This window comes from Hypanus sabinus, chromosome 9 (genome assembly GCF_030144855.1).
Source record: "Hypanus sabinus isolate sHypSab1 chromosome 9, sHypSab1.hap1, whole genome shotgun sequence".
Taxonomy (NCBI): domain Eukaryota; kingdom Metazoa; phylum Chordata; class Chondrichthyes; order Myliobatiformes; family Dasyatidae; genus Hypanus; species Hypanus sabinus.
Window position 1 is genome coordinate 106,979,269 of NC_082714.1, and position 26,602 is coordinate 107,005,870.

Sequence of the window (26,602 nt, forward strand, 5' to 3'; positions counted from 1 at the left end):
CTGCCTTTTCCCCATATCCCTTCATGCCCTGACCAATCAAGAAACTATCAACCTCTGCCTTAAATATGCATAAAGACTTGGCCTCCACAGCTGCCTGATTTCCACAGATTCACCACTCCCTGGCTAAAGAAATTCCTCCTCATCCCCGTTCTAAAAGGTCGCCCCTCTATTCTGAGGCTGTATCCTCTAGTCTTCGACTCTCCCACCACAGGACGTATCCTCTCCACATCGAGGCATTTCACCATTTGATAGGTTTCAATGGAGTCACCCCTCATTCTTCTGAATTCCAGTGAAAACAGCCCCAGAGCCATCAAACACTCTTCATATGACAAGTCATTCAATCCTGGAATCATTTTCATGAATCTCCTTTGAACCCTCTGCAGTGTCAGCACATCCTTTCTAAGATAAGGGGCCCAAAACTACTCACAATATTCCAAGGGAAGCCTCACCAATGCTTTATAAAGTCTCATCATTACATCCTTGTTTTTACATTCTGGTCCTCTTGAAATGAATGCTAACATTGCATTTGCCTTCCTCACCACCAACTCAACCTGCAAATTAACTTTCAGGGAATCCTGCATAAGTACTCTGAAGTCCCTTTGCATCTCAGTTTTTTGCTTTTTCTCTCCATTTAGAAAATAGACAACCCTTTTATTTCTTCTACCAAAGTGCACAACCAAACATTTCCCGGTTCTATATTCTATCTGCCATTTCTTTGCCAATTTGCCTGTCCTGTAGACTCTCTACTTCCTCAAAACTACCTACCCCTCCACTTATCTTCATATTGTCTGAAAACTTTGCAGCAAAGCCATCAATTCCATCATCCAAATCATGTCAAATCATTGACATAATGTAAAACGAATGAGTCCCAACACAGAACCCTGTGGAACACTACTAGTCACCAGCAGACAACCAGAAAAGTCTCCCTTTATTCCCACTCTTTGCCTCCTGCCAATCAGCCACTGCTTTATCCATGCTAGAATCTTCCCCGTCATACCATGGGCTTGTTAAGCAGTCTCTTGTGTTACACCTCGTCAAAGGCCTTCTGAAATTCCAAATACACAACATCAATAAATTCTCCTTTGTCTATCCTGCTTATTATTTCTTCAAAGAATTCTAACAAATTTGTCAGGCAAGATTTTCCCTTGAGGAAACCATGCTGACTACAGCTAATTTTATCATGTGCCTCCAAGTATTCTGAGACCTCATCGTTAATAATTGACTCCAACATCTTCCCAATCATTGAGGTCAGACTAACTGGCCTACAGCTTCCTTTCTTCTACTTCTCTCCCTTCTTAAAGAATGGAGTGACATTTGCAATTTTCCAGTCCTCCTGAACCATCCCAGAATCTAGTGATCCTTAAAAGACCAATACAAATGCCTCCACAATCTCTTCAGGCACCTCTTTCAGAACCCTGGGGTGCACACCGTCTGATCCAGGTGACTTGTCTACCTTCAGACCTTTCAGTTTTCCAAGAACTTTCTCTCTAGTTATTCTCTCTAGTTCTCTCGTCACACACTTCATGACCCCTGACACCTGGAACTTCCACTATACTGCTAGTGTCTTCCACAGTAAAGATTGACACAAAATACTTATTCAGTTCATTGGACATTTCATTGTCCCCCAGCATCATTTTCCAGTGGTCCAATATCCACTCTCATTTCTCTTTTACACTTTATCTATCTGAAGAAACTTCTGATATCCTCTGTAATATTATTGGCTAGCTTACTTTTGTATTCCATCTCTACCTTCTTAATGACTTTTTTAGTTGCCTTCTGTTGGTTTTTGAAAACTTCCCATTAGTTTTTGCTCTATTATACGCCTTCTCTTTGGCTTTTATGTTGGCTTTGATTTCTCTTATTAACTACAGTTGTGTCATCTTTCCTTTAGAATACTTCTTCCACTGTGGGATGTATATATCCTGTGCCTTCTGAGTTATTTCTAGAAATTCCAGCCATTGCTGCACTGCTGTCATCCCTACCAGTGTTATTTTCCAATCAATTCTGGCCAATTCCTCCCTCATGCCTCTGTAATTCCCTTTACTCCACTGTAATACTGATACACCAGACTTTAGCTTCTCCTTCTCAAATTTCAAGGCGATTGTATTATCGTCACTTTCTCCAAGAGTTCTTTTACCTTAAGGTCTCTACTCAATTCTGGTACATTGCACAACACCCAATCCAGAATAGTTGATCCCCATGGTGGGCTCAACCAAGAGCTGCTCTAAAAAAACCATCTCATGGGCAAGCTAGAAATTTCCCCTCCTGGAATCCATCATCACCTTATTTTCCTAATCTACCTGCATATTGGAATCCCCCAGGACTATTGTAACATTGCCCTTTTGACATGCACTTTCTCTTTCTCATTGTAATTTGTAAACCACATCCTTACTACCGTCTTGTATCATTGTGTCCCTGATGCTTTATTCGTCTACTTGCACACTGCACTTCGCATTCTGTTTTCATTTTGCTACCTTGAGGTTCTTTATGTACTGCAGGATCTGACAGGATGACAGGCAAACAGAAACTTTTCATGGTCTTTGTGACAACAATAAGTCAACACGTAAATGACCATCTCAGCCTCTCTTCACTGGATTTGTATTTTATCATCTATCGGTTCTGATCCTTCTCGTTTCCCCTCCGTCAGCTGTGGCTCAATGGCGACTGTAAGCCTCTGAGGTGAGAATGAGTTATCCACACAGAGACAGGCCCTTCTGGTGCCCATTTTACTAACTCCACGTATCGGCACCTGGACCACAGCCATCTGTGATCTATGCCTTGGCTATACACGTGCTTATCTGAATACTTCTTAAATGTTGTGACAGTGTCTGCCTCCTCCACCCTCAGGCATTGCATTTCAGATTCTCACCACCCTCTTGGCGACTAAATTCTTCCTCAAATCCCTTCTAAACCACTTTATCCCTCCTTACTCTAAGCCTGCACACACTCGGGGAAAAGTTGCCTGTTATCCTCTTTGTGAGACCAAATGTAAAGAGACAGTAATGGCAACACCCTTAACAGAGGGATCTTGAGGTCCGAGGCTGCAGCTCACTGAAAGTGGCTGCACAATTTAATAGGGTGGTAAAGAAGGCATATGCCATGCCTGCCTTTATTAGTTAAGGAATTAAGTTCAAAGTCTGAGAAGCTATGCTGTAGCTTTATAAAACCAATTAGGGGGCATCTGAAGCATTTCATTCAGTTCTGGTTAACCCATTACGGGAAGGATATCCATAAGACATAGGAGCATAAGTAGGCCATTCAGCCCATCAAACCTACTCCGCCATTCCATCATGGTTGATCCCGGATCCCATATACTTGCCTTCTCGCCATATCCTTTGATGCTCTGACTGATCAGGAAATGATCAGGTTAAAACGCGAACAAATAAAAGTTAGGATGTGATAAGAAAGGCACTATAGGAAGAAGAAGAGAAAAAAAATGGCGAAATCAAAAAAAAGCAAGAAGTATTTTAGAAAAGAAACTGCCATCTTAGTTACACAAAAAATGGAAAAAAAACAAAATGTTAAAAAAATTCACCTTCAAAGGATTGATAATAATGACCAAAAAATAAAATACAATGGTTAAAGTAAGTAAATTAAAAAGATTAGTAAGTCGATAAAGAAAAGCTTTAATAGGAATATAAAATATAAAATAAACCTACACCAATAGCCAGAAACCAAATCTGGTTTTGGGAACAAAAATTATCTTGTAATGATCAAAACCATACATTTATTAGAGACGAGAATCTGAAGCAGTAGGATAATTCTCATCCAGAAAGCTTCGAGCATCAGATGTGGAGAGAAAAACACGCTGTGGTGCATTCGAAGGCGAGATTCTAAGTTTCACAGGGTATAAAAGTGCTGGTTTTAGGTTTTTCTCGTAACATTCAGACATCAAAGGTTTAAAAGTGAGCCGCGCCTTCATCACTTCTGGGCTAAAAACTCCACAAGCCGGAATTGGAATTCTCGCAACTTAACCATCCCTAAACGACGAGCCAAACGAATAAGGTGCTCTTTAACATGCACATAGTGAAATCGAACAATTACAACAGGTGGTTTAGATGAAGTACTTGGTGATCGGGCATGATCAAGTAATGGAGGACTGTCTGGGAAAACAGAAAGGAACGCATCCTTTAAAAGTTGAGCAAAATAATTCGAGGGATCTCCTTGTTCGATACCTTCCGGGAGACCAAGAATGCCTAAGTTCTGTCTTCTAGATCAATTTTCAAAATCAACACTCTTGGCTTTAAGTATTTCCAACTGTTTAATCGCCAAAGATAATTTCTGCTCCAGATTCTCGATTTTCAAGTCTCGCTTCTGAGCATCCTCTTGCAGAGTTGTGATTAGAGTTTGATGCTGTATAACTTCATGACCAATCTTATCCAGAGAATCCTGGAAAGCCTTTAAATCTTCTTTGAAAGTTTATCGTTGTTCTTCAAATTTTTCATTTAAGAGCTCCAATAACTTATAAGTCATTTCAGTACGCTTAGGATCAGTCTTTTTTTTCTTTCCATTACTGTTAGAATCTTTCCCAGGGTCTCGCCCTTTAGATCTTTTCAGAAAGGTGTAATATCAAATGTTTACAATATGATTATGAAAATACATTCAGAGGCCTTTTATAAGATTAAAAATGATTGGGAAAGAGAACTTAACTTTACTATCCCTATTGAGAACTGGAATAAAATTCTTCAGTTAATTAATTTATCCTCTATATGTGCTAAACATTCATTGATACAGTTTAAAGTAGTACACAGGGCTCATATGTCCAAGGATAAATTGGCTCATTTTTATTCCATATAAATCCTATATGTGACAGATGTCATTCTGAGACAACTTCTTTAACTCATATGTTTTGGTCATGTCCGCTTTTGAAAAAAATATTGGAAAGACATTTTCGATATTATTTACACGGTATTGAACATTGATTAACAACCTCATCCTATTACTGCAATCTTTGGTTTCCCAATGATAGAGTCAATCTATTTATCCTCTTCTGCTTGTCAGGAGATTGCATTCCTTACATTAATGGCTAGAAGATCTATTTTGTTGAATTGGAAAGAAATTAAACCCCCTACCATATTTCATTGGTTTTCTCAAACTATGTTACGTCTAAATTTGGAAAAAATTAGAAGAGTCATGTATGAAACCTTCTATTAAATTTGAAAAGACTTGGAGGCCATTTATTCAATATTCTCACATGATGTAATTTGACCCTGTTCCAATCCTATTTGTTTTTCCAGTTTTGATTATATCTACGTTGAAAGGATCAGAGTTGGGGACACTGATGATTCTTTGTCTTTATAAATATAATAAACAACCCATTTTATTTTTCTTTCCCTTTTTTCCTTTTTTTTCTTTATTAGTTAGTGGTTAGTTTGTTAGATTAGTTTTTCTTAGGGTAATAATATTTTTTTTCTCTTTTTCTCTTTTCTGTTTTTTTCAACATGATATACCTAGTTTTTTTTGTTTCGTTTATATGATAGTTGTATCATTTATGATTTGGGAAGACTTAACTATATTGTACTCATTGCTTGTGTATCCTTTTATATTCATTTTAATTTTGTAATTTTGGAATCCCAATAACTATGTATTAATCTTAGCATGTTGATATCAATAAAAAGATTGAAAAAGAAAAAGAAAGGGAATGATCAACTTCCTCCTTAAATATATGCACGGTCTTGGCCTCCATTGCAGTCTGTGGCAGAGCACGCCACAGATTTACTACTCTCTGGCTAAAAAAAACCTCCTTACCTCTGTTCTAAAGGGTTGCCCTTCAGTTTTGAGGTTGTGCCCTCTAGTTCTGGATACCCCCACCGGAGGAAACATCCTCTCCACACCCACACTCTCTAGTCCTTTCAAGGCTTTGTAGAGGGTGCAAAAGAGGTTTACCAAGATGCTGCCTGGATTAAAGAGCACATGCAATGAGGAAAGGTTGAACAAACAGGGGTTGTGTTCTCTGAAGCAGAGGAGGCTGAGAGGAGTCCTGATAGAAGTGTGCATGAATATGAGGGGTGCAGATGTTATCATTTTTGCAGGGTTAAAATGTCTAAAATTAGATAGCACATAGAGAATTAAGCGTAAAAGAGATCTGCAGGGCAAATGTTTTTACACCAAGAGTAAAGGGGTGGTGGTGAATACAGATATGAGAGAGAGACTTAAGAAACTCTTAGATGGGCACATGAATATGTAAAGAATCAAAGGCTATGTGTAAGGAGAAGGGACTAGTTTAGTCGGCTTTAAATAACTAATTTAATGAGTTTCACACGGCATCGTGAGCCAAAGGGCCTGTTCCTGCACTGACCACGTTCCGTGTTCCACATTCTGTGTTCTATGTTGTAATTATCACATTTTTCCAATCATTGGACTATTTGCTTTTCTGGCTATGTTTCTCCCTGGTCAAATACAATTCTATCCATAGCCGGATCACTGGATCACTTTTCTTGCTGGATTTCTGCTTGTGTTACACGTTCCTCGTATGTTGCGAGTTTTTTAATATATAGGAGAGAGATTGAAATTCTGTCTGAGTGGTGCCACAACAACAACCTCTTACTCAATGTCAGCAAGACCAAGGAGCTGATTATTGACCTCAGGAGGAGGAGGCCCATGAGCCAGTCCTCATCAGGGGATCCGAGGTGGAGAGTGTCAGCAACTTTAAATACCTCAAAGTTACCATTTCAGAGGATCTGTTTTGGGCCCAGCACATGTGCAATTACGAACTATTCAGTATGACATCTAAAACCTAAACTAACTTCTACAGATGTTGGTGGAGAGTATAATCATCGGCTGAATCACAGCCTGGTATGGAAACACCAATGTCATTGAACGGGAAATCCTTCAAAAAGTAATGGATACAGCCCAGTCCGTCACAGGTAAAGCTCTCCTCACCACTGAGTACATCTACATGGAGCATTGTTGCAGGAAAGCAGCATCAATCATCAGGGACCCCCCCCCCCCCAGGTCATCCTCCCTTCTGGCTGCTGCCATCAGGAAGAAAACACAGGAGCCTCAGGACCTACACCACCAGGTTCAGGAACAGTTATTACCCCTCAGCCATCTGGCTTTTGAACCAGAGAGAATAACTTCACTCAACTTCTCTTGCCCCATCACTGAAATGTTCCCATAACCTAAGGACTCATTTTCAAGGACTTTATCTCATATTCTCAAAGTGTATTGCTTATTTATTTTTTATTATTTATTAAAATTATCTTGAATATAACTTTTTCCCTTGTTTGTATTTGCACAGTTTGTTGTCTTTTGCAGAGTGGTTGTCCACACTGTTGATGTGGTCTTTCATTGGTATATGGCTATTGGATTTATTAAGTATACCTGCAAGAAAATGGGGACATACCTGTTTATGCACTTTGATAATAAATTTACTTTGAACTTCTTTAACAGCTGGATATTGCTGGGTTGGTGTTAATACATTTTATTTAGTTTCCTAACTAATCATAGCCAACTCATGCCTTATGTCTTTGTAGTTTGCTTAATTTCAATTCAACTTAGCATCGCAGACAACCCACGGGACAGATATAAGCCCCTTTGTTTAAAACCCTTATGCTAAGGCTAGTGCTTCAGATGAGCCTCCCCCAGGTCCTGCATGGTTACTGTATCAACACATTTACTGCCAGAGAAAGTAAAGGATCCTTTATGCACTTCCAGAATAGAAGGTTTCTTCTTGTTTCTAGCTCATGATGTTACTTGATATTCAAGTCATTGGCTCCCAGTGGAGGCTGAGAGATGTAACAATAACTTCACATTGCTTGGAGCTTGTTTGGAATAGACAAAGACTGAAACTCAGGAAGGCTAATGTTTGCTATATACCCGAACTCCAGAATATGCCCTAACAGGTGGACTTCCTGACTGGTCGTGTGTCGAGTGCTTGTATTTAGATTTTCTGAGACAGAGCAGGGACTGAACTATGGAGGAAGTCTCAAACAATCGGGGTGAGGGGGAGTGTGGTGAAACAATTTGAAAAGGTCCTCTTACTGAAGAACTCATTGTTAGCACACTTCCCATCATGCATTGTGGCCATGCTACTTTGGCACCAGAACGCGTGCTGATACCTGCCGGCTGCCCAGCACATCCTGAGGTGTGCTGGTTCTTAACGCAAATGATGCATGGTTTGATGTTCACGTGATAAATAAATCTGAATCTCCCCTCGTTGAAATCAGTCCACTGTTGAGCTGTCACACAAAAAATCTTCAGTAAATAAACACAAGCAAGAGAGAATCTGCAGATGCTGGAAATCCAAGCAACACACACAAAATGCTGGAGGAACTCAGCAGGCCTGGCAGCATCAATGGAAAAGAGTACAATCAATGTTTCGGGCTGAGAAACATTCAGCAGGACTGGAGAAGGGTCTTGGCCCGAAACGTCGACTGTACTCTTTTCCATAGAAGCTGTCTGGCCTGCTGAGTTCCTCCAGCATTTTGTGTGTTTTGTTCAGAAAAGAATCATTCAGGTTCTGGATGAGACTAAAAATTCTTAGACTCAATATAATAGTGTATTGGAACTGTTCAGAGAAGGTTGATCCAACTGATATCTGGACTGGAGGAATGGTTGAGCAAGCAAAACTTGTATCATCAGGAGCTTGGAGCAGTGACAGGAGATTCTGACTGAAGCATATAGTCAGAGTTGGTTTCACACTCAGTATTAGGCACAGCATCTCTCTCTCTCTGTGCCAAGAGTTCGCCAATTTTACATCACTATGCCTGGTTTCATTTTTTAGGACAGCTATTTTCTGGGTAATACTGCATTCAATAGTACAGCACAAGAACAGGCCTATCGATCCACGATATCCATGCCAACCAAATTTAACTAATCCTGTCTGCCTGCACATGGTCCACCTCCCTCTGTTTCTACCTGTTCACGTGCTTGTCAGTGCACGTGAAAGCGCTGTTTCCATTTCTACTTTTTAAGCCCCATCTTTTGTTTCCTTTAGAGCCCTGGTTGCTCATGTTATCGCCCTTTGTCAGAGTTTATCATCCTTTGTCAGTTAACCTTTCCTAACTACCATCCTCGTCCTCCACATTGTTCTTCCCATCACGCACTCTCTCCCTTGTCGTTATCTGACTAAAATCTGTGAAATTTTATGATGGTGGTCTTTATTTGGAGCAGCGAACTGTGTTTGGAGCTCTAGTTGGTCTGTGTTTGCAGTGGCATTTGCTCTGTGTTTGGAGCAGTTTTTGGTCTGTGTTTGCAGCAACATGTGATTTGTGTTTGAAGCAGTGAATGAGCTGTATTTGGAGCAGTCTATTTTTTCTTTGTTTAGAGCAGTATTTGAGTTGTATTTACAGTGTGTGAGTTGTGTTTTGGCTGTATTTGGAGATGTCTATTTGTTCTGTGTTTGGGGCAGTATGTGAGCAGTGCTTGGGCTGTGTTTCCAGCAGATTGAGCACTTTGGAGCAGTGTTTGGAGTTGTATTTGTTCTGTGTTTGGGGCAGTGCTTGTGCTGTGTTTGGAGCTGTATGTGTACTATGTTTAGGGCAGTGTTTCGTTGCGTTTTGTCTGTGTTTGTCAGTACTAGGGGTCGTGTTTTGCTCCGAGTTGGGCCCTCCCTCCCTTCCGCCCGCTCGAGTCGGGAGCGGGGCGACGTTCCGTTGCCCGGATACCGGGCGGAACAAAGGGGCGGTTGTCGGGTGTCTGTGCGGCAACGGGCAGCCGAGCCGAGCGAACCGGACCGGACCGGGTGGTATGGCCGGCAATTCGGGCACCGACATCAAAACCCACAACTTCGTAGCGGCCGACAAGCAGTGGTGAGGCCGACCGGGACATGGCCGGAGGGTGGCCGGGGTGAGGACAGAGGGATTTAGTGTATCGTGGGGCTGGGTACAGCGGGTCAAGTGCGTGGCTGGTCGGTGTTTGGAACCAGGAGGGGAAGGGGGTGAAACTGGGTGAAAGAGGGCTGTATGGGAAAGGGAGGGACCAGGGTGGTTTAGAAGGTAAAAGAGAGCGGGAAACACAAGAGTAAGAATTGCTTGGAACTGCAAAATTTAGTGTTCATACCACTGGTTGTAAGTTACCAGGTGGAAGATGAGGATGTTTATGTCAGGCCTCGCTCTGGCAATGGGGGGAGCCAGTACGGACAGGTGGGTGTCAGGGCCAATACGGACAGGTGGGTGTCAGGGCCAATACGGGCAGGTGGGTGTCAGGGCCAATACGGGCAGGTGGGTGTCAGGGCCAATACGGGCAGGTGGGTATCGGGGCGGTATGGACAGGTGGGTGTCGGGTCTGATATGGGCAGGTGGGTGTCAGGGCCAATACGGACAGGTGGGTGTCAGGGCCAATACGGGCAGGTGGGTGTCAGGGCCAATACGGGCAGGTGGGTGTCAGGGCCAATACGGGCAGGTGGGTGTCAGGGCCAATACGGGCAGGTGGGTGTCAGGGCCAATACGGACAGGTGGGTGTCAGGGCCAATACGGGCAGGTGGGTGTTGGGGCCAATACGGGCAGGTGGGTGTCGGGGCGGTATGGACAGGTGGGTGTCGGGTCCGATATGGGCAGGTGGGTGTCGGGTCCTGTACGGGCAGGTGGGTATCGGGGCCAGAACGGACAGGTGGGAGTCGGGTCCGGTACGGGCAAGTGGGTGTTGGGTCCGGTACGGGCAGGTGGGTGTTGGGTCCGGTACGGGCAGGTGGGTGTTGGGTCCGGTACGGGCAGGTGGGTGTTGGGTCCGGTACGGGCAGGTGGGAGTCGGGTCCGGTACGGGCAAGTGGGTGTTGGGTCCGGTACGGGCAGGTGGGTGTCGGGTCCGGTACGGGCTGGTGGTAATGGGGGCTGGTACAGACAGGTGGGTGTCGGGTCCGGTACGGGCAGGTGGGTGTCGGGTCCGGTACGGGCAGGTGGGTGTCGGGTCCGGTACGGGCAGGTGGGTGTCGGGTCCGGTACGGGCAGGTGGGTATCGGGGCCAGAACGGACAGGTGGGTGTCGGGGCCGGTACGGGCAGGTGGGTGTCGGGTCCGGTACGGGCAGGTGGGTGTCGGGTCTGATATGGGCAGGTGGGTGTCAGGGCCAATACGGACAGGTGGGTGTCAGGGCCAATACGGGCAGGTGGGTGTCAGGGCCAATACGGGCAGGTGGGTGTCAGGGCCAATACGGGCAGGTGGGTGTCAGGGCCAATACGGGCAGGTGGGTGTCAGGGCCAATACGGACAGGTGGGTGTCAGGGCCAATACGGGCAGGTGGGTGTTGGGGCCAATACGGGCAGGTGGGTGTCGGGGCGGTATGGACAGGTGGGTGTCGGGTCCGATATGGGCAGGTGGGTGTCGGGTCCTGTACGGGCAGGTGGGTATCGGGGCCAGAACGGACAGGTGGGAGTCGGGTCCGGTACGGGCAAGTGGGTGTTGGGTCCGGTACGGGCAGGTGGGTGTTGGGTCCGGTACGGGCAGGTGGGTGTTGGGTCCGGTACGGGCAGGTGGGTGTTGGGTCCGGTACGGGCAGGTGGGTGTTGGGTCCGGTACGGGCAGGTGGGAGTCGGGTCCGGTACGGGCAAGTGGGTGTTGGGTCCGGTACGGGCAGGTGGGTGTCGGGTCCGGTACGGGCTGGTGGTAATGGGGGCTGGTACAGACAGGTGGGTGTCGGGTCCGGTACGGGCAGGTGGGTGTCGGGTCCGGTACGGGCAGGTGGGTGTCGGGTCCGGTACGGGCAGGTGGGTGTCGGGTCCGGTACGGGCAGGTGGGTATCGGGGCCAGAACGGACAGGTGGGTGTCGGGGCCGGTACGGGCAGGTGGGTGTCGGGTCCGGTACGGGCAGGTGGGTGTCGGGTCCGGTACGAGCTGGTGGGTATGGGGTCCGGTACGGACAGGTGGGTGTCGGGTCCGGTACGGGCAGGTGGGTGTCGGGGCCGGAACGGGCAGGTGGGTGTCGGGGCCGGAACGGGCAGGTGGGTGTCGGGGCCGGAACGGGCAGGTGGGTGTCGGGGCCGGAACGGGCAGGTGGGTGTCGGGGCCGGAACGGGCAGGTGGGTGTCGGGGCCGGAACGGACAGGTGGGTGTTGGGGCTGGTACGGACAGATGGGTGTCGGGGCCGGAACGGACAGGTAAGTTTCAGAATGGGAAGGGGGAATTGGAATGATAACTAAAGACCCTCTCATCAGGCAGAAGATACGTAAGCCTGAAATCACTCCCACATACTCAAGGGCTGCTTCTACCCCATTCTTGAATAGACCTCCTGTATGAAATGATGGACTCTTGACCTCACAACCTACCTCGTTGTGACCTTGCATTTTAATGTTTACCCGCACTGCACTCTCTCTATAGCTTCTACACTGTTCTGCATTGTTACTGCTTTACATTGACGTAGCTCAGTGCACTGTATGCAAGACAAGCTTTCCACTGCACCTTGGTACATGTGACAATAGTAAACCAATACGTGGGAAGCAGCTGGGGACAGAGGGTTGGTGCTCTGTGAATCGGTTGCCCAGTCCATACTTGATGTAGAGGGTGCCGTATCGGGGGCAGCAAATGAGGGTGGAGGAGATGCAGGTGAATCTTAGTTCTGCCTGAAAGGGCTGTTTAGGTCTCGGGATGGTGATGAGGGAGGACGTTTAAGAACAAGTGCTGTACCTCCAGCAGTTGCCGGAGAGAGTGCCTTGGGTCGAGGAACGGGGTTGTCAGTGAGTGGGGAGGGCTGGCTGGACCAAAGAGTTGTGGAGAGGAGGGATAGAGCTGAAGGAAGTGACGAAGGACAATGAGCTGATGTGAAGGAAGTGATCAATTTTCCCTCTAAGGTGTGCGTGCGCACACACCTTTTGCTACTAGCACACAAAGGAATTTAAACTGCGCACAAAAGGTTGTTGCCCTCCACCTTGTTGGCCCATTTAAGTATTTTTCATGATCATACACAATCGCATTTCCTTTTCCGGTTTCTGATGTGGATGGTGCTGACAACGTGGATTGTATGATGATTTGCCCGCAGATTTTAGAACAGGCTTATTTATAATGTTTTTATTGAAGGAATTATTCAGTGGGCTCTGGTTGTTGTCACTGGGCACTGGGCACAGCGTAAGATTTTTACACTGTCATTACAAATTAGAAGGAACATTGGAAGTGTTGAAGGAGATTGTTCTCATGGGCGGGAAGTGGTGAAAGAGATTGCTGATGTGGGGGAATTGATGAAGGAGATTGTGCTGATGCGGGGGAAGTGGTGAAGGAGATTGTGCTGATGTGGGGGTATCGATGAATGAGATTGTGCTGATGTGGGGGAAGTGGTGAAGGAGATTGTGCTGATGTGGGGAAGCGGTGAAGGAGATTGTGCTGATGTGGGGAAGCGGTGAAGGAGATTGTGCTGATGTGGGGGAAGTGGTGAAGGAGATTGTGCTGATGTGGGGGAAGTGAATAAGGAGATTGTGCTGATGTGGGGGAGTGGTGAAGGAGATTGTGCTGATGTGGGGGAAGTGAATAAGGAGATTGTGCTGATGTGGGGGAATGGTGAAGGAGATTGTGCTGATGCGGGGGAAGCGGTGAAGGAGATTGTGCTGATGTGGGGGAAGTGGTGAAGGAGATTGTGCTGATGTGGGGGAGTGGTGAAGGAGATTGTGCTGATGCGGGGGAAGCGGTGAAGGAGATTGTGCTGATGTGGGGGAATGGTGAAGGAGATTGTGCTGATGTGGGGGAATGGTGAAGGAGATTGTGCTGATGTGGGGAAGTGGTGAAGGAGATTGTGCTGATGTGGGGGAGTGGTGAAGGAGATTGTGCTGATGTGGGGGAGTGGTGAAGGAGATTGTGCTGATGTGGGGGAAGTGGTGAAGGAGATTGTGCTGATCTGGGGGAATGGTGAAGGAGATTGTGCTGATGTGGGGGAAGTGAATAAGGAGATTGTGCTGATGTGGGGGAGTGGTGAAGGAGATTGTGCTGATGTGGGGGAGTGGTGAAGGAGATTGTGCTGATGTGGGGGAAGTGAATAAGGAGATTGTGCTGATGCGGGGGAAGTGGTGAAGGAGATTGTGCTGACGTGGGGGAGTGGTGAAGGAGATTGTGCTGCTGTGGGGGAAGTGAATAAGGAGATTGTGCTGATGTGGGGGAAGTGGTGAAGGAGATTGTGCTGATGTGGGGGAATGGATGAAGGAGATTGTACTGATGTGGGGAAGTGGTGCAGGAGATTGTGCTGATGTGGGGGAAGTGGTGAAGGAGATTGTGCTGATGTGGAGGAGTGGTGAAGGAGATTGTGCTGCTGTGGGGGAAGTGAATAAGGAGATTGTGCTGATGTGGGGGAGTGGTGAAGGAGATTGTGCTGATGTGGGGAAGTGGTGAAGGAGATTGTGCTGATGTGGGGGAAGCGGTGAAGGAGATTGTGCTGATGTGGGGGAATGGTGAAGGAGATTGTGCTGATGTGGGGAAGTGGTGAAGGAGATTGTGCTGATGTGGGGGAGTGGTGAAGGAGATTGTGCTGATGTGGGGGAGTGGTGAAGGAGATTGTGCTGATGTGGGGGAAGTGGTGAAGGAGATTGTGCTGATCTGGGGGAATGGTGAAGGAGATTGTGCTGATGTGGGGGAAGTGAATAAGGAGATTGTGCTGATGTGGGGGAGTGGTGAAGGAGATTGTGCTGATGTGGGGGAGTGGTGAAGGAGATTGTGCTGATGTGGGGGAAGTGAATAAGGAGATTGTGCTGATGCGGGGGAAGTGGTGAAGGAGATTGTGCTGACGTGGGGGAGTGGTGAAGGAGATTGTGCTGCTGTGGGGGAAGTGAATAAGGAGATTGTGCTGATGTGGGGGAAGTGGTGAAGGAGATTGTGCTGATGTGGGGGAATCGATGAAGGAGATTGTACTGATGTGGGGAAGTGGTGCAGGAGATTGTGCTGATGTGGGGGAAGTGGTGAAGGAGATTGTGCTGATGTGGAGGAGTGGTGAAGGAGATTGTGCTGCTGTGGGGGAAGTGAATAAGGAGATTGTGCTGATGTGGGGGAGTGGTGAAGGAGATTGTGCTGATGTGGGGAAGTGGTGAAGGAGATTGTGCTGATGTGGGGGAAGCGGTGAAGGAGATTGTGCTGATGTGGGGGAGTGGTGAAGGAGATTGTGCTGATGTGGGGGAAGTGGTGAAGGAGATTGTGCTGATGTGGGGAAGTGGTGAAGGAGATTGTGCAGATGTGGGGGAATCGATGAAGGAGATTGTGCTGATGTGGAGGAGTGGTGAAGGAGATTGTGCTGATGTGGGGGAAGTGAATAAGGAGATTGTGCTGATGTGGGGGAAGTGGTGAAGGAGATTGTGCTGCTGTGGGGGAAGTGGTGAAGGAGATTGTGCTGATGCGGGGGAAGCGGTGAAGGAGATTGTGCTGATGCGGGGGAAGCGGTGAAGGAGATTGTGCTGATGCGGGGGAAGCGGTGAAGGAGATTGTGCTGATGTGGGGAAGTGGTGCAGGAGATTGTGCTGATGTGGGGGAAGTGGTGAAGGAGATTGTGCTGATGTGGGGAAGTGGTGAAGGAGATTGTGCTGATGTGGGGGAGTGGTGAAGGAGATTGTGCTGATGTGGGGGAAGTGAATAAGGAGATTGTGCTGATGTGGGGGAGTGGTGAAGGAGATTGTGCTGATGTGGGGGAAGTGAATAAGGAGATTGTGCTGATGTGGGGGAAGTGGTGAAGGAGATTGTGCTGCTGTGGGGGAAGTGGTGAAGGAGATTGTGCTGATGCGGGGGAAGCGGTGAAGGAGATTGTGCTGATGCGGGGGAAGCGGTGAAGGAGATTGTGCTGATGTGGGGGAAGCGGTGAAGGAGATTGTGCTGATGTGGGGGAATGGTGAAGGAGATTGTGCTGATGTGGGGAAGCGGTGGAGGAGATTGTGCTGATGCGGGGGAGTGGTGAAGGAGATTGTGCTGATGTGGGGGAAGTGGTGAAGGAGATTGTGCTGATGTGGGGGAGTGGTGAAGGAGATTGTGCTGATGTGGGGGAAGTGAATAAGGAGATTGTGCTGATGTGGGGGAGTGGTGAAGGAGATTGTGCTGATGTGGGGGAGTGGTGAAGGAGATTGTGCTGATGTGGGGGAAGTGAATAAGGAGATTGTGCTGATGCGGGGGAAGTGGTGAAGGAGATTGTGCTGACGTGGGGGAGTGGTGAAGGAGATTGTGCTGCTGTGGGGGAAGTGGTGAAGGAGATTGTGCTGATGTGGGGGAAGTGGTGAAGGAGATTGTGCTGATGCGGGGGAAGCGGTGAAGGAGATTGTGCTGATGCGGGGGAAGCGGTGAAGGAGATTGTGCTGATGCGGGGGAAGCGGTGAAGGAGATTGTGCTGATGTGGGGGAATGGTGAAGGAGATTGTGCTGATGTGGGGAAGCGGTGAAGGAGATTGTGCTGATGCGGGGGAGTGGTGAAGGAGATTGTGCTGATGTGGGGGAAGTGGTGAAGGAGATTGTGCTGATGTGGGGGAGTGGTGAAGGAGATTGTGCTGATGTGGGGGAAGTGAATAAGGAGATTGTGCTGATGTGGGGGAGTGGTGAAGGAGATTGTGCTGATGTGGGGGAGTGGTGAAGGAGATTGTGCTGATGTGGGGGAGTGGTGAAGGAGATTGTGCTGATGTGGGGGAGTGGTGAAGGAGATTGTGCTGATGTGGGGGAGTGGTGAAGGAGATTGTGCTGATGTGGGGGAAGTGGTGAAGGAGATTGTGCTGATGTGGGGGAATTGATGAAGGAGATTGTGCTGATGTGGGGAAGTGGTGAAGGAGATTGTGCTGATGTGGGGAAGTGGTGCAGGAGATTGTGCTGATGTGGGGGAAGTGGTGAAGGAGATTGTGCTGATGTGGAGGAGTGGTGAAGGAGATTGTGCTGATGTGGAGGAGTGGTGAAGGAGATTGTGCTGATGCGGGGGAAGCGGTGAAGGAGATTGTGCTGCTCTGGGGGAAGTGAATAAGGAGATTGTGCTGATGTGGGGAAGTGGTGAAGGAGATTGTGCTGATGTGTGGGAATCGATGAAGGAGATTGTGCTGATGTGGAGGAGTGGTGAAGGAGATTGTGCTGATGTGGGGGAAGTGAATAAGGAGATTGTGCTGATGTGGGGGAGTGGTGAAGGAGATTGTGCTGATGTGGGGGAAGTGAATAAGGAGATTGTGCTGATGTGGGGGAAGCGGTGAAGGAGATTGTGCTGATGTGGGGAAGTGGTGCAGGAGATTGTGCTGATGTGGGGGAAGTGGTGAAGGAGATTGTGCTGATGCGGGGGAGTGGTGAAGGAGATTGTGCTGATGTGGGGGAGTGGTGAAGGAGATTGTGCTGATGCGGGGGAAGCGGTGAAGGAGATTGTGCTGATGTGGGGGAAGTGAATAAGGAGATTGTGCTGATGTGGGGGAAGTGGTGAAGGAGATTGTGCTGATGTGGGGGAAGTGAATAAGGAGATTGTGCTGATGCGGGGGAAGCGGTGAAGGAGATTGTGCTGATGTGGGGGAAGTGGTGAAGGAGATTGTGCTGATGTGGGGGAGTGGTGAAGGAGATTGTGCTGATGCGGGGGAAGCTTTGAAGGAGATTGTGCTGATGTGGGGGAATGGTGAAGGAGATTGTGCTGATGTGGGGAAGCGGTGAAGGAGATTGTGCTGATGCGGGGGAGTGGTGAAGGAGATTGTGCTGATGTGGGGAAGCGGTGAAGGAGATTGTGCTGATGTGGGGAAGCGGTGAAGGAGATTGTGCTGATGTGGGGGAGTGGTGAAGGAGATTGTGCTGATGTGGGGGAGTGGTGAAGGAGATTGTGCTGATGTGGGGGAGTGGTGAAGGAGATTGTGCTGATGTGGGGGAAGTGGTGAAGGAGATTGTGCTGATGTGGGGGAGTGGTGAAGGAGATTGTGCTGATGTGGGGGAAGTGGTGAAGGAGATTGTGCTGATGTGGGGGAGTGGTGAAGGAGATTGTGCTGATGTGGGGGAAGTGGTGAAGGAGATTGTGCTGATGTGGGGGAGTGGTGAAGGAGATTGTGCTGATGTGGGGGAAGTGAATAAGGAGATTGTGCTGATGTGGGGGAGTGGTGAAGGAGATTGTGCTGATGTGGGGGAAGTGGTGAAGGAGATTGTGCTGATGTGGGGGAGTGGTGAAGGAGATTGTGCTGATGTGGGGGAAGTGAATAAGGAGATTGTGCTGATGTGGGGGAAGTGAATAAGGAGATTGTGCTGATGTGGGGGAGTGGTGAAGGAGATTGTGCTGATGTGGGGGAGTGGTGAAGGAGATTGTGCTGATGTGGGGGAAGTGAATAAGGAGATTGTGCTGATGCGGGGGAAGTGGTGAAGGAGATTGTGCTGACGTGGGGGAGTGGTGAAGGAGATTGTGCTGATGTGGGGGAGTGGTGAAGGAGATTGTGCTGATGTGGGGGTGCAGTGAAGCACATTGTGCTGATGTGGAGGTGCGTTGAAGGAGATTGTGCTGATGTGGGGGAAGTGAATAAGGAGATTGTGCTGATGCGGGGGAAGTGGTGAAGGAGATTGTGCTGACGTGGGGGAGTGGTGAAGGAGATTGTGCTGATGTGGGGGAGTGGTGAAGGAGATTGTGCTGATGTGGGGGTGCAGTGAAGCACATTGTGCTGATGTGGAGGTGCGGTGAAGGAGATTGTGCTGATGTGGGGGAAGTGAATAAGGAGATTGTGCTGATGCGGGGGAAGCGGTGAAGGAGATTGTGCTGATGTGGGGGAAGTGAATAAGGAGATTGTGCTGATGCGGGGGAAGTGGTGAAGGAGATTGTGCTGACGTGGGGGAGTGGTGAAGGAGATTGTGCTGATGTGGGGGAGTGGTGAAGGAGATTGTGCTGATGTGGGGGTGCAGTGAAGCACATTGTGCTGATGTGGAGGTGCGGTGAAGGAGATTGTGCTGATGTGGGGGAAGCGGTGAAGGAGATTGTGCTGATGTGGGGGAAGCGGTGAAGGAGATTGTGCTGATGTGGGGGAAGTGGTGAAGGAGATTGTGCTGATGTGGGGGAAGTGGTGAAGGAGATTGTGCTGATGTGGGGGAGTGGTGAAGGAGATTGTGCTGATGTGGGGGAGTGGTGAAGGAGATTGTGCTGATGTGGGGGAAGTGGTGAAGGAGATTGTGCTGATGTGGGGGAGTGGTGAAGGAGATTGTGCTGATGTGGGGGAAGCGGTGAAGGAGATTGTGCTGATGTGGGGGAAGTGGTGAAGGAGATTGTGCTGATGTGGGGGAGTGGTGAAGGAGATTGTGCTGATGTGGGGGAAGCGGTGAAGGAGATTGTGCTGATGTGGGGGAAGTGAATAAGGAGATTGTGCTGATGTGGGGGTGTGGTGAAGGAGATTGCGCTGATGTGGGGAAGTGGTGAAGGAGATTGTGCTGATGTGGGGGAAGTGGTGAAGGAGATTGTGCTGATGCGGGGGAAGTGAATAAGGAGATTGTGTTGATGTGGGGGAGTGGTGAAGGAGATTGTGCTGATGTGGGGGAAGTGAATAAGGAGATTGTGCTGATGCGGGGGAGTGGTGAAGGAGATTGTGCTGATGTGGGGGAATCGATCAAGGAGATTTTGCTGATGTGGGGGAAGCGGTGAAGGAGATTGTGTTGATGTGGAGTAGTGGTGAAGGAGATTGTGCTGATGTGGGGGAGTGGTGAATGAGATTGTGCTGATGTGGGGGAAGTGGTGAAGGAGATTGTGCTGATGTGGGGGAGTGGTGAAGGAGATTGTGCTGATGTGGGGGAAGTGGTGAAGGAGATTGTGCTGATGTGGGGGAGTGGTGAAGGAGATTGTGCTGATGTGGGGGAAGCGGTGAAGGAGATTGTGCTGATGTGGGGGAAGTGGTGAAGGAGATTGTGCTGATGTGGGGGAGTGGTGAAGGAGATTGTGCTGATGTGGGGGAAGCGGTGAAGGAGATTGTGCTGATGTGGGGGAAGTGAATAAGGAGATTGTGCTGATGTGGGGGAGTGGTGAAGGAGATTGCGCTGATGTGGGGAAGTGGTGAAGGAGATTGTGCTGATGTGGGGGAAGTGGTGAAGGAGATTGTGCTGATGCGGGGGAAGTGAATAAGGAGATTGTGTTGATGTGGGGGAGTGGTGAAGGAGATTGTGCTGATGTGGGGGAAGTGAATAAGGAGATTGTGCTGATGCGGGGGAATCGATCAAGGAGATTTTGCTGATGTGGGGGAAGCGGTGAAGGAGATTGTGTTGATGTGGGGTAGTGGTGAAGGAGATTGTGCTGATGTGGGGGAGTGGTGAATGAGATTGTGCTGATGTGGGGGAAGTGGTGAAGGAGATTGTGCTGTTGTGGGGGAGTCGTGAAGGAGATTGTGCTGATGCGGGGAAGTGGTGAAGGAGATTGTGCTGATGTGGGGAAGTGGTGAAGGAGATTGTGCTGATGTGGGGGAGTGGTGAAGGAGATTGTGCTGATGTGGGGGAGTGGTGAAGGAGATTGTGCTGATGTGGGGGTGCGGTGAAGGAGATTGTGCTGATGTGGGGGTGCGGTGAAGGAGATTGTGCTGATGTGGGGGTGCGGTGAAGGAGATTGTGCTGATGTGGGGGAAGTGGTGCAGGAGATTTTGCTGATGTGGGGGAATCGAAGGAGATTGTGCTGATGTGGGAGAAGTGGTGCAGGAGATTGTGCTGATGCGGGGGAGTGGTGAAGGAGATTTTGCTGATGTGGGGGAATCGAAGGAGATTGTGCTGATGTGGGGAAGTGGTGAAGGAGATTGCGCTGATGTGGGGAAGTGGTGAAGGAGATTGTGCTGATGTGGGGAAGTGGTGAAGGAGATTGTGCTGATGCGGGGGAGTGGTGAAGGAGATTGTGCTGATGTGGGGAAGCGGTGAAGGAGATTGTGCTGATGTGGGGAAGCGGTGAAGGAGATTGTGCTGATGTGGGGGAGTGGTGAAGGAGATTGTGCTGATGTGGGGGAGTGGTGAAGGAGATTGTGCTGATGTGGGGGAGTGGTGAAGGAGATTGTGCTGATGTGGGGGAAGTGGTGAAGGAGATTGTGCTGATGTGGGGGAGTGGTGAAGGAGATTGTGCTGATGTGGGGGAAGTGGTGAAGGAGATTGTGCTGATGTGGGGGAGTGGTGAAGGAGATTGTGCTGATGTGGGGGAAGTGGTGAAGGAGATTGTGCTGATGTGGGGGAAGTGGTGAAGGAGATTGTGCTGATGTGGGGGAGTGGTGAAGGAGATTGTGCTGATGTGGGGGAAGTGAATAAGGAGATTGTGCTGATGTGGGGGAGTGGTGAAGGAGATTGTGCTGATGTGGGGGAAGTGGTGAAGGAGATTGTGCTGATGTGGGGGAGTGGTGAAGGAGATTGTGCTGATGTGGGGGAAGTGAATAAGGAGATTGTGCTGATGTGGGGGAAGTGAATAAGGAGATTGTGCTGATGTGGGGGAGTGGTGAAGGAGATTGTGCTGATGTGGGGGAGTGGTGAAGGAGATTGTGCTGATGTGGGGGAAGTGAATAAGGAGATTGTGCTGATGCGGGGGAAGTGGTGAAGGAGATTGTGCTGACGTGGGGGAGTGGTGAAGGAGATTGTGCTGATGTGGGGGAGTGGTGAAGGAGATTGTGCTGATGTGGGGGTGCAGTGAAGCACATTGTGCTGATGTGGAGGTGCGGTGAAGGAGATTGTGCTGATGTGGGGGAAGTGAATAAGGAGATTGTGCTGATGCGGGGGAAGTGGTGAAGGAGATTGTGCTGACGTGGGGGAGTGGTGAAGGAGATTGTGCTGATGTGGGGGTGCAGTGAAGCACATTGTGCTGATGTGGAGGTGCGGTGAAGGAGATTGTGCTGATGTGGGGGAAGTGAATAAGGAGATTGTGCTGATGCGGGGGAAGCGGTGAAGGAGATTGTGCTGATGTGGGGAAAGTGAATAAGGAGATTGTGCTGATGTGGGGGAAGTGAATAAGGAGATTGTGCTGATGCGGGGGAAGCGGTGAAGGAGATTGTGCTGATGTGGGGGAAGTGGTGAAGGAGATTGTGCTGATGCGGGGGAAGTGGTGAAGGAGATTGTGCTGACGTGGGGGAGTGGTGAAGGAGATTGTGCTGATGTGGGGGAGTGGTGAAGGAGATTGTGCTGATGTGGGGGTGCAGTGAAGCACATTGTGCTGATGTGGAGGTGCGGTGAAGGAGATTGTGCTGATGTGGGGGAAGCGGTGAAGGAGATTGTGCTGATGTGGGGGAGTGGTGAAGGAGATTGTGCTGATGTGGGGGAAGTGGTGAAGGAGATTGTGCTGATGTGGGGGAGTGGTGAAGGAGATTGTGCTGATGTGGGGGAAGCGGTGAAGGAGATTGTGCTGATGTGGGGGAAGTGGTGAAGGAGATTGTGCTGATGTGGGGGAGTGGTGAAGGAGATTGTGCTGATGTGGGGGAAGCGGTGAAGGAGATTGTGCTGATGTGGGGGAAGTGAATAAGGAGATTGTGCTGATGTGGGGGAAGTGAATAAGGAGATTGTGCTGATGTGGGGGTGTGGTGAAGGAGATTGCGCTGATGTGGGGAAGTGGTGAAGGAGATTGTGCTGATGCGGGGGAAGTGAATAAGGAGATTGTGCTGATGTGGGGGAAGTGAATAAGGAGATTGTGCTGATGCGGGGGAGTGGTGAAGGAGATTGTGCTGATGTGGGGGAATCGATCAAGGAGATTTTGCTGATGTGGGGGAAGCGGTGAAGGAGATTGTGTTGATGTGGAGTAGTGGTGAAGGAGATTGTGCTGATGTGGGGGAGTGGTGAATGAGATTGTGCTGATGTGGGGGAAGTGGTGAAGGAGATTGTGCTGATGTGGGGGAGTGGTGAAGGAGATTGTGCTGATGTGGGGGAAGTGATGAAGGAGATTGTGCTGATGTGGGGGAGTGGTGAAGGAGATTGTGCTGATGTGGGGGAAGTGGTGAAGGAGATTGTGCTGATGTGGGGGAGTGGTGAAGGAGATTGTGCTGATGTGGGGGAAGCGGTGAAGGAGATTGTGCTGATGTGGGGGAAGTGGTGAAGGAGATTGTGCTGATGTGGGGGAGTGGTGAAGGAGATTGTGCTGATGTGGGGGAAGCGGTGAAGGAGATTGTGCTGATGTGGGGGAAGTGAATAAGGAGATTGTGCTGATGTGGGGGAGTGGTGAAGGAGATTGCGCTGATGTGGGGAAGTGGTGAAGGAGATTGTGCTGATGTGGGGGAAGTGGTGAAGGAGATTGTGCTGATGCGGGGGAAGTGAATAAGGAGATTGTGTTGATGTGGGGGAGTGGTGAAGGAGATTGTGCTGATGTGGGGGAAGTGAATAAGGAGATTGTGCTGATGCGGGGGAGTGGTGAAGGAGATTGTGCTGATGTGGGGGAATCGATCAAGGAGATTTTGCTGATGTGGGGGAAGCGGTGAAGGAGATTGTGTTGATGTGGGGTAGTGGTGAAGGAGATTGTGCTGATGTGGGGGAGTGGTGAATGAGATTGTGCTGATGTGGGGGAAGTGGTGAAGGAGATTGTGCTGTTGTGGGGGAGTCGTGAAGGAGATTGTGCTGATGCGGGGAAGTGGTGAAGGAGATTGTGCTGATGTGGGGAAGTGGTGAAGGAGATTGTGCTGATGTGGGGGAATCGATGAAGGAGATTGTGCTGATGTGGGGGTGCGGTGAAGGAGATTGTGCTGATGTGGGGGAAGTGGTGCAGGAGATTTTGCTGATGTGGGGGAATCGAAGGAGATTGTGCTGATGTGGGGGAGTGGTGAAGGAGATTGTGCTGATGTGGGGGAGTGGTGAAGGAGATTGTGCTGATGTGGGGGTGCGGTGAAGGAGATTGTGCTGATGTGGGGGTGCGGTGAAGGAGATTGTGCTGATGTGGGGGAAGTGGTGCAGGAGATTTTGCTGATGTGGGGGAATCGAAGGAGATTGTGCTGATGTGGGAGAAGTGGTGCAGGAGATTGTGCTGATGCGGGGGAGTGGTGAAGGAGATTTTGCTGATGTGGGGGAATCGAAGGAGATTGTGCTGATGTGGGGAAGTGGTGAAGGAGATTGCGCTGATGTGGGGAAGTGGTGAAGGAGATTGTGCTGATGTGGGGAAGTGGTGAAGGAGATTGTGCTGATGTGGGGGAAGTGAATAAGGAGATTGTGCTGATGTGGGGGAAGTGAATAAGGAGATTGTGCTGATGTGGGGGAGTGGTGAAGGAGGTTGTGCTGATGTGGGGGAGTGGTGAAGGAGATTGTGCTGATGTGGGGGAAGTGAATAAGGAGATTGTGCTGATGCGGGGGAAGTGGTGAAGGAGATTGTGCTGACGTGGGGGAGTGGTGAAGGAGATTGTGCTGATGTGGGGGAGTGGTGAAGGAGATTGTGCTGATGTGGGGGTGCAGTGAAGCACATTGTGCTGATGTGGAGGTGCGGTGAAGGAGATTGTGCTGATGTGGGGGAAGTGAATAAGGAGATTGTGCTGATGCGGGGGAAGTGGTGAAGGAGATTGTGCTGACGTGGGGGAGTGGTGAAGGAGATTGTGCTGATGTGGGGGAGTGGTGAAGGAGATTGTGCTGATGTGGGGGTGCAGTGAAGCACATTGTGCTGATGTGGAGGTGCGGTGAAGGAGATTGTGCTGATGTGGGGGAAGCGGTGAAGGAGATTGTGCTGATGTGGGGGAAGCGGTGAAGGAGATTGTGCTGATGTGGGGGAGTGGTGAAGGAGATTGTGTTGATGTGGAGTAGTGGTGAAGGAGATTGTGCTGATGTGGGGGAGTGGTGAAGGAGATTGTGCTGATGTGGGGGAAGTGGTGAAGGAGATTGTGCTGATGTGGGGGAAGTGGTGAAGGAGATTGTGCTGATGTGGGGGAGTGGTGAAGGAGATTGTGCTGATGTGGGGGAAGCGGTGAAGGAGATTGTGCTGATGTGGAGGAAGTGAATAAGGAGATTGTGCTGATGTGGGGGAGTGGTGAAGGAGATTGTGCTGATGTGGGGGAAGTGGTGAAGGAGATTGTGCTGATGCGGGGGAAGTGAATAAGGAGATTGTGTTGATGTGGGGGAGTGGTGAAGGAGATTGTGCTGATGTGGGGGAAGTGAATAAGGAGATTGTGCTGATGCGGGCGAGTGGTGAAGGAGATTGTGCTGATGTGGGGGAATCGATCAAGGAGATTTTGCTGATGTGGGGGAAGCGGTGAAGGAGATTGTGTTGATGTGGGGTAGTGGTGAAGGAGATTGTGTTGATGTGGGGGAGTGGTGAAGGAGATTGTGCTGATGTGGGGGAAGTGGTGAAGGAGATTGTGCTGATGTGGGGGAAGTGGTGAAGGAGATTGTGCTGATGTGGGGGAGTGGTGAAGGAGATTGTGCTGATGTGGGGGAAGTGGTGAAGGAGATTGTGCTGATGTGGGGGAGTGGTGAAGGAGATTGTGCTGATGTGGGGGAAGTGGTGAAGGAGATTGTGCTGATGTGGGGGAGTGGTGAAGGAGATTGTGCTGATGTGGGGGAAGCGGTGAAGGAGATTGTGCTGATGTGGGGGAAGTGGTGAAGGAGATTGTGCTGATGTGGGGGAGTGGTGAATGAGATTGTGCTGATGTGGGGGAAGTGGTGAAGGAGATTGTGCTGATGTGGGGGAGTGGTGAAGGAGATTGTGCTGATGTGGGGGAAGTGGTGAAGGAGATTGTGCTGATGTGGGGGAAGTGGTGAAGGAGATTGTGCTGATGTGGGGGAGTGGTGAAGGAGATTGTGCTGATGTGGGGGAAGTGGTGAAGGAGATTGTGCTGATGTGGGGGAAGCGGTGAAGGAGATTGTGCTGATGTGGGGGAGTGGTGAAGGAGATTGTGCTGATGTGGGGGAAGCGGTGAAGGAGATTGTGCTGATGTGGGGGAAGTGGTGAAGGAGATTGTGCTGATGTGGGGGAGTGGTGAAGGAGATTGTGCTGATGTGGGGGAAGTGGTGAAGGAGATTGTGCTGATGCGGGTGAAGTGAATAAGGAGATTGTGTTGATGTGGGGGAGTGGTGAAGGAGATTGTGCTGATGTGGGGGAAGTGAATAAGGAGATTGTGCTGATGCGGGGGAGTGGTGAAGGAGATTGTGCTGATGTGGGGGAATCGATCAAGGAGATTTTGCTGATGTGGGGGAAGCGGTGAAGGAGATTGTGTTGATGTGGGGTAGTGGTGAAGGAGATTGTGCTGATGTGGGGGAGTGGTGAATGAGATTGTGCTGATGTGGGGGAAGTGGTGAAGGAGATTGTGCTGTTGTGGGGGAGTCGTGAAGGAGATTGTGCTGATGCGGGGAAGTGGTGAAGGAGATTGTGCTGATGTGGGGAAGTGGTGAAGGAGATTGTGCTGATGTGGGGGTGCGGTGAAGGAGATTGTGCTGATGTGGGGGTGCGGTGAAGGAGATTGTGCTGATGTGGGGGAAGTGGTGCAGGAGATTTTGCTGATGTGGGGGAATCGAAGGAGATTGTGCTGATGTGGGAGAAGTGGTGCAGGAGATTGTGCTGATGCGGGGGAGTGGTGAAGGAGATTTTGCTGATGTGGGGGAATCGAAGGAGATTGTGCTGATGTGGGGAAGTGGTGAAGGAGATTGCGCTGATGTGGGGAAGTGGTGAAGGAGATTGTGCTGATGTGGGGAAGTGGTGCAGGAGATTGTGCTGATGTGGGGGAAGCGGTGAAGGAGATTGTGTTGATGTGGGGAAGTGGTGCAGTAGATTGTGCTGATGTGGGGGAAGTGAATAAGGAGATTGTGCTGATGTGGGGGAATCGATGAAGGAGATTGTGCTGATGTGGGGGAAGTGGTGAAGGAGATTGTGCTGATGTGGGGGAAGTGAATAA

The 26,602-nt window shown here is 49.5% G+C and overlaps 1 protein-coding gene across 2 annotated transcripts in view; it reads left to right on the forward strand.

Moving 5' to 3' along the window:
- The first annotated feature begins 9,382 nt into the window (after window positions 1–9,382).
- The window catches only part of LOC132399698 (uncharacterized protein C20orf85 homolog), a 29,172-nt gene continuing 11,952 nt past the window's right edge, over window positions 9,383–26,602 (forward strand). The window contains exon 1 of one of the 2 annotated variants that reach the window (XM_059980369.1): window positions 9,383–9,789. In XM_059980369.1, the coding sequence (XP_059836352.1) occupies window positions 9,770–9,789 (20 nt within the window). In that variant the 5' untranslated portion in view covers window positions 9,383–9,769. The remainder of the gene's footprint in view (window positions 9,790–26,602) is intronic. The other variant, XM_059980368.1, reaches the window with a different exon arrangement.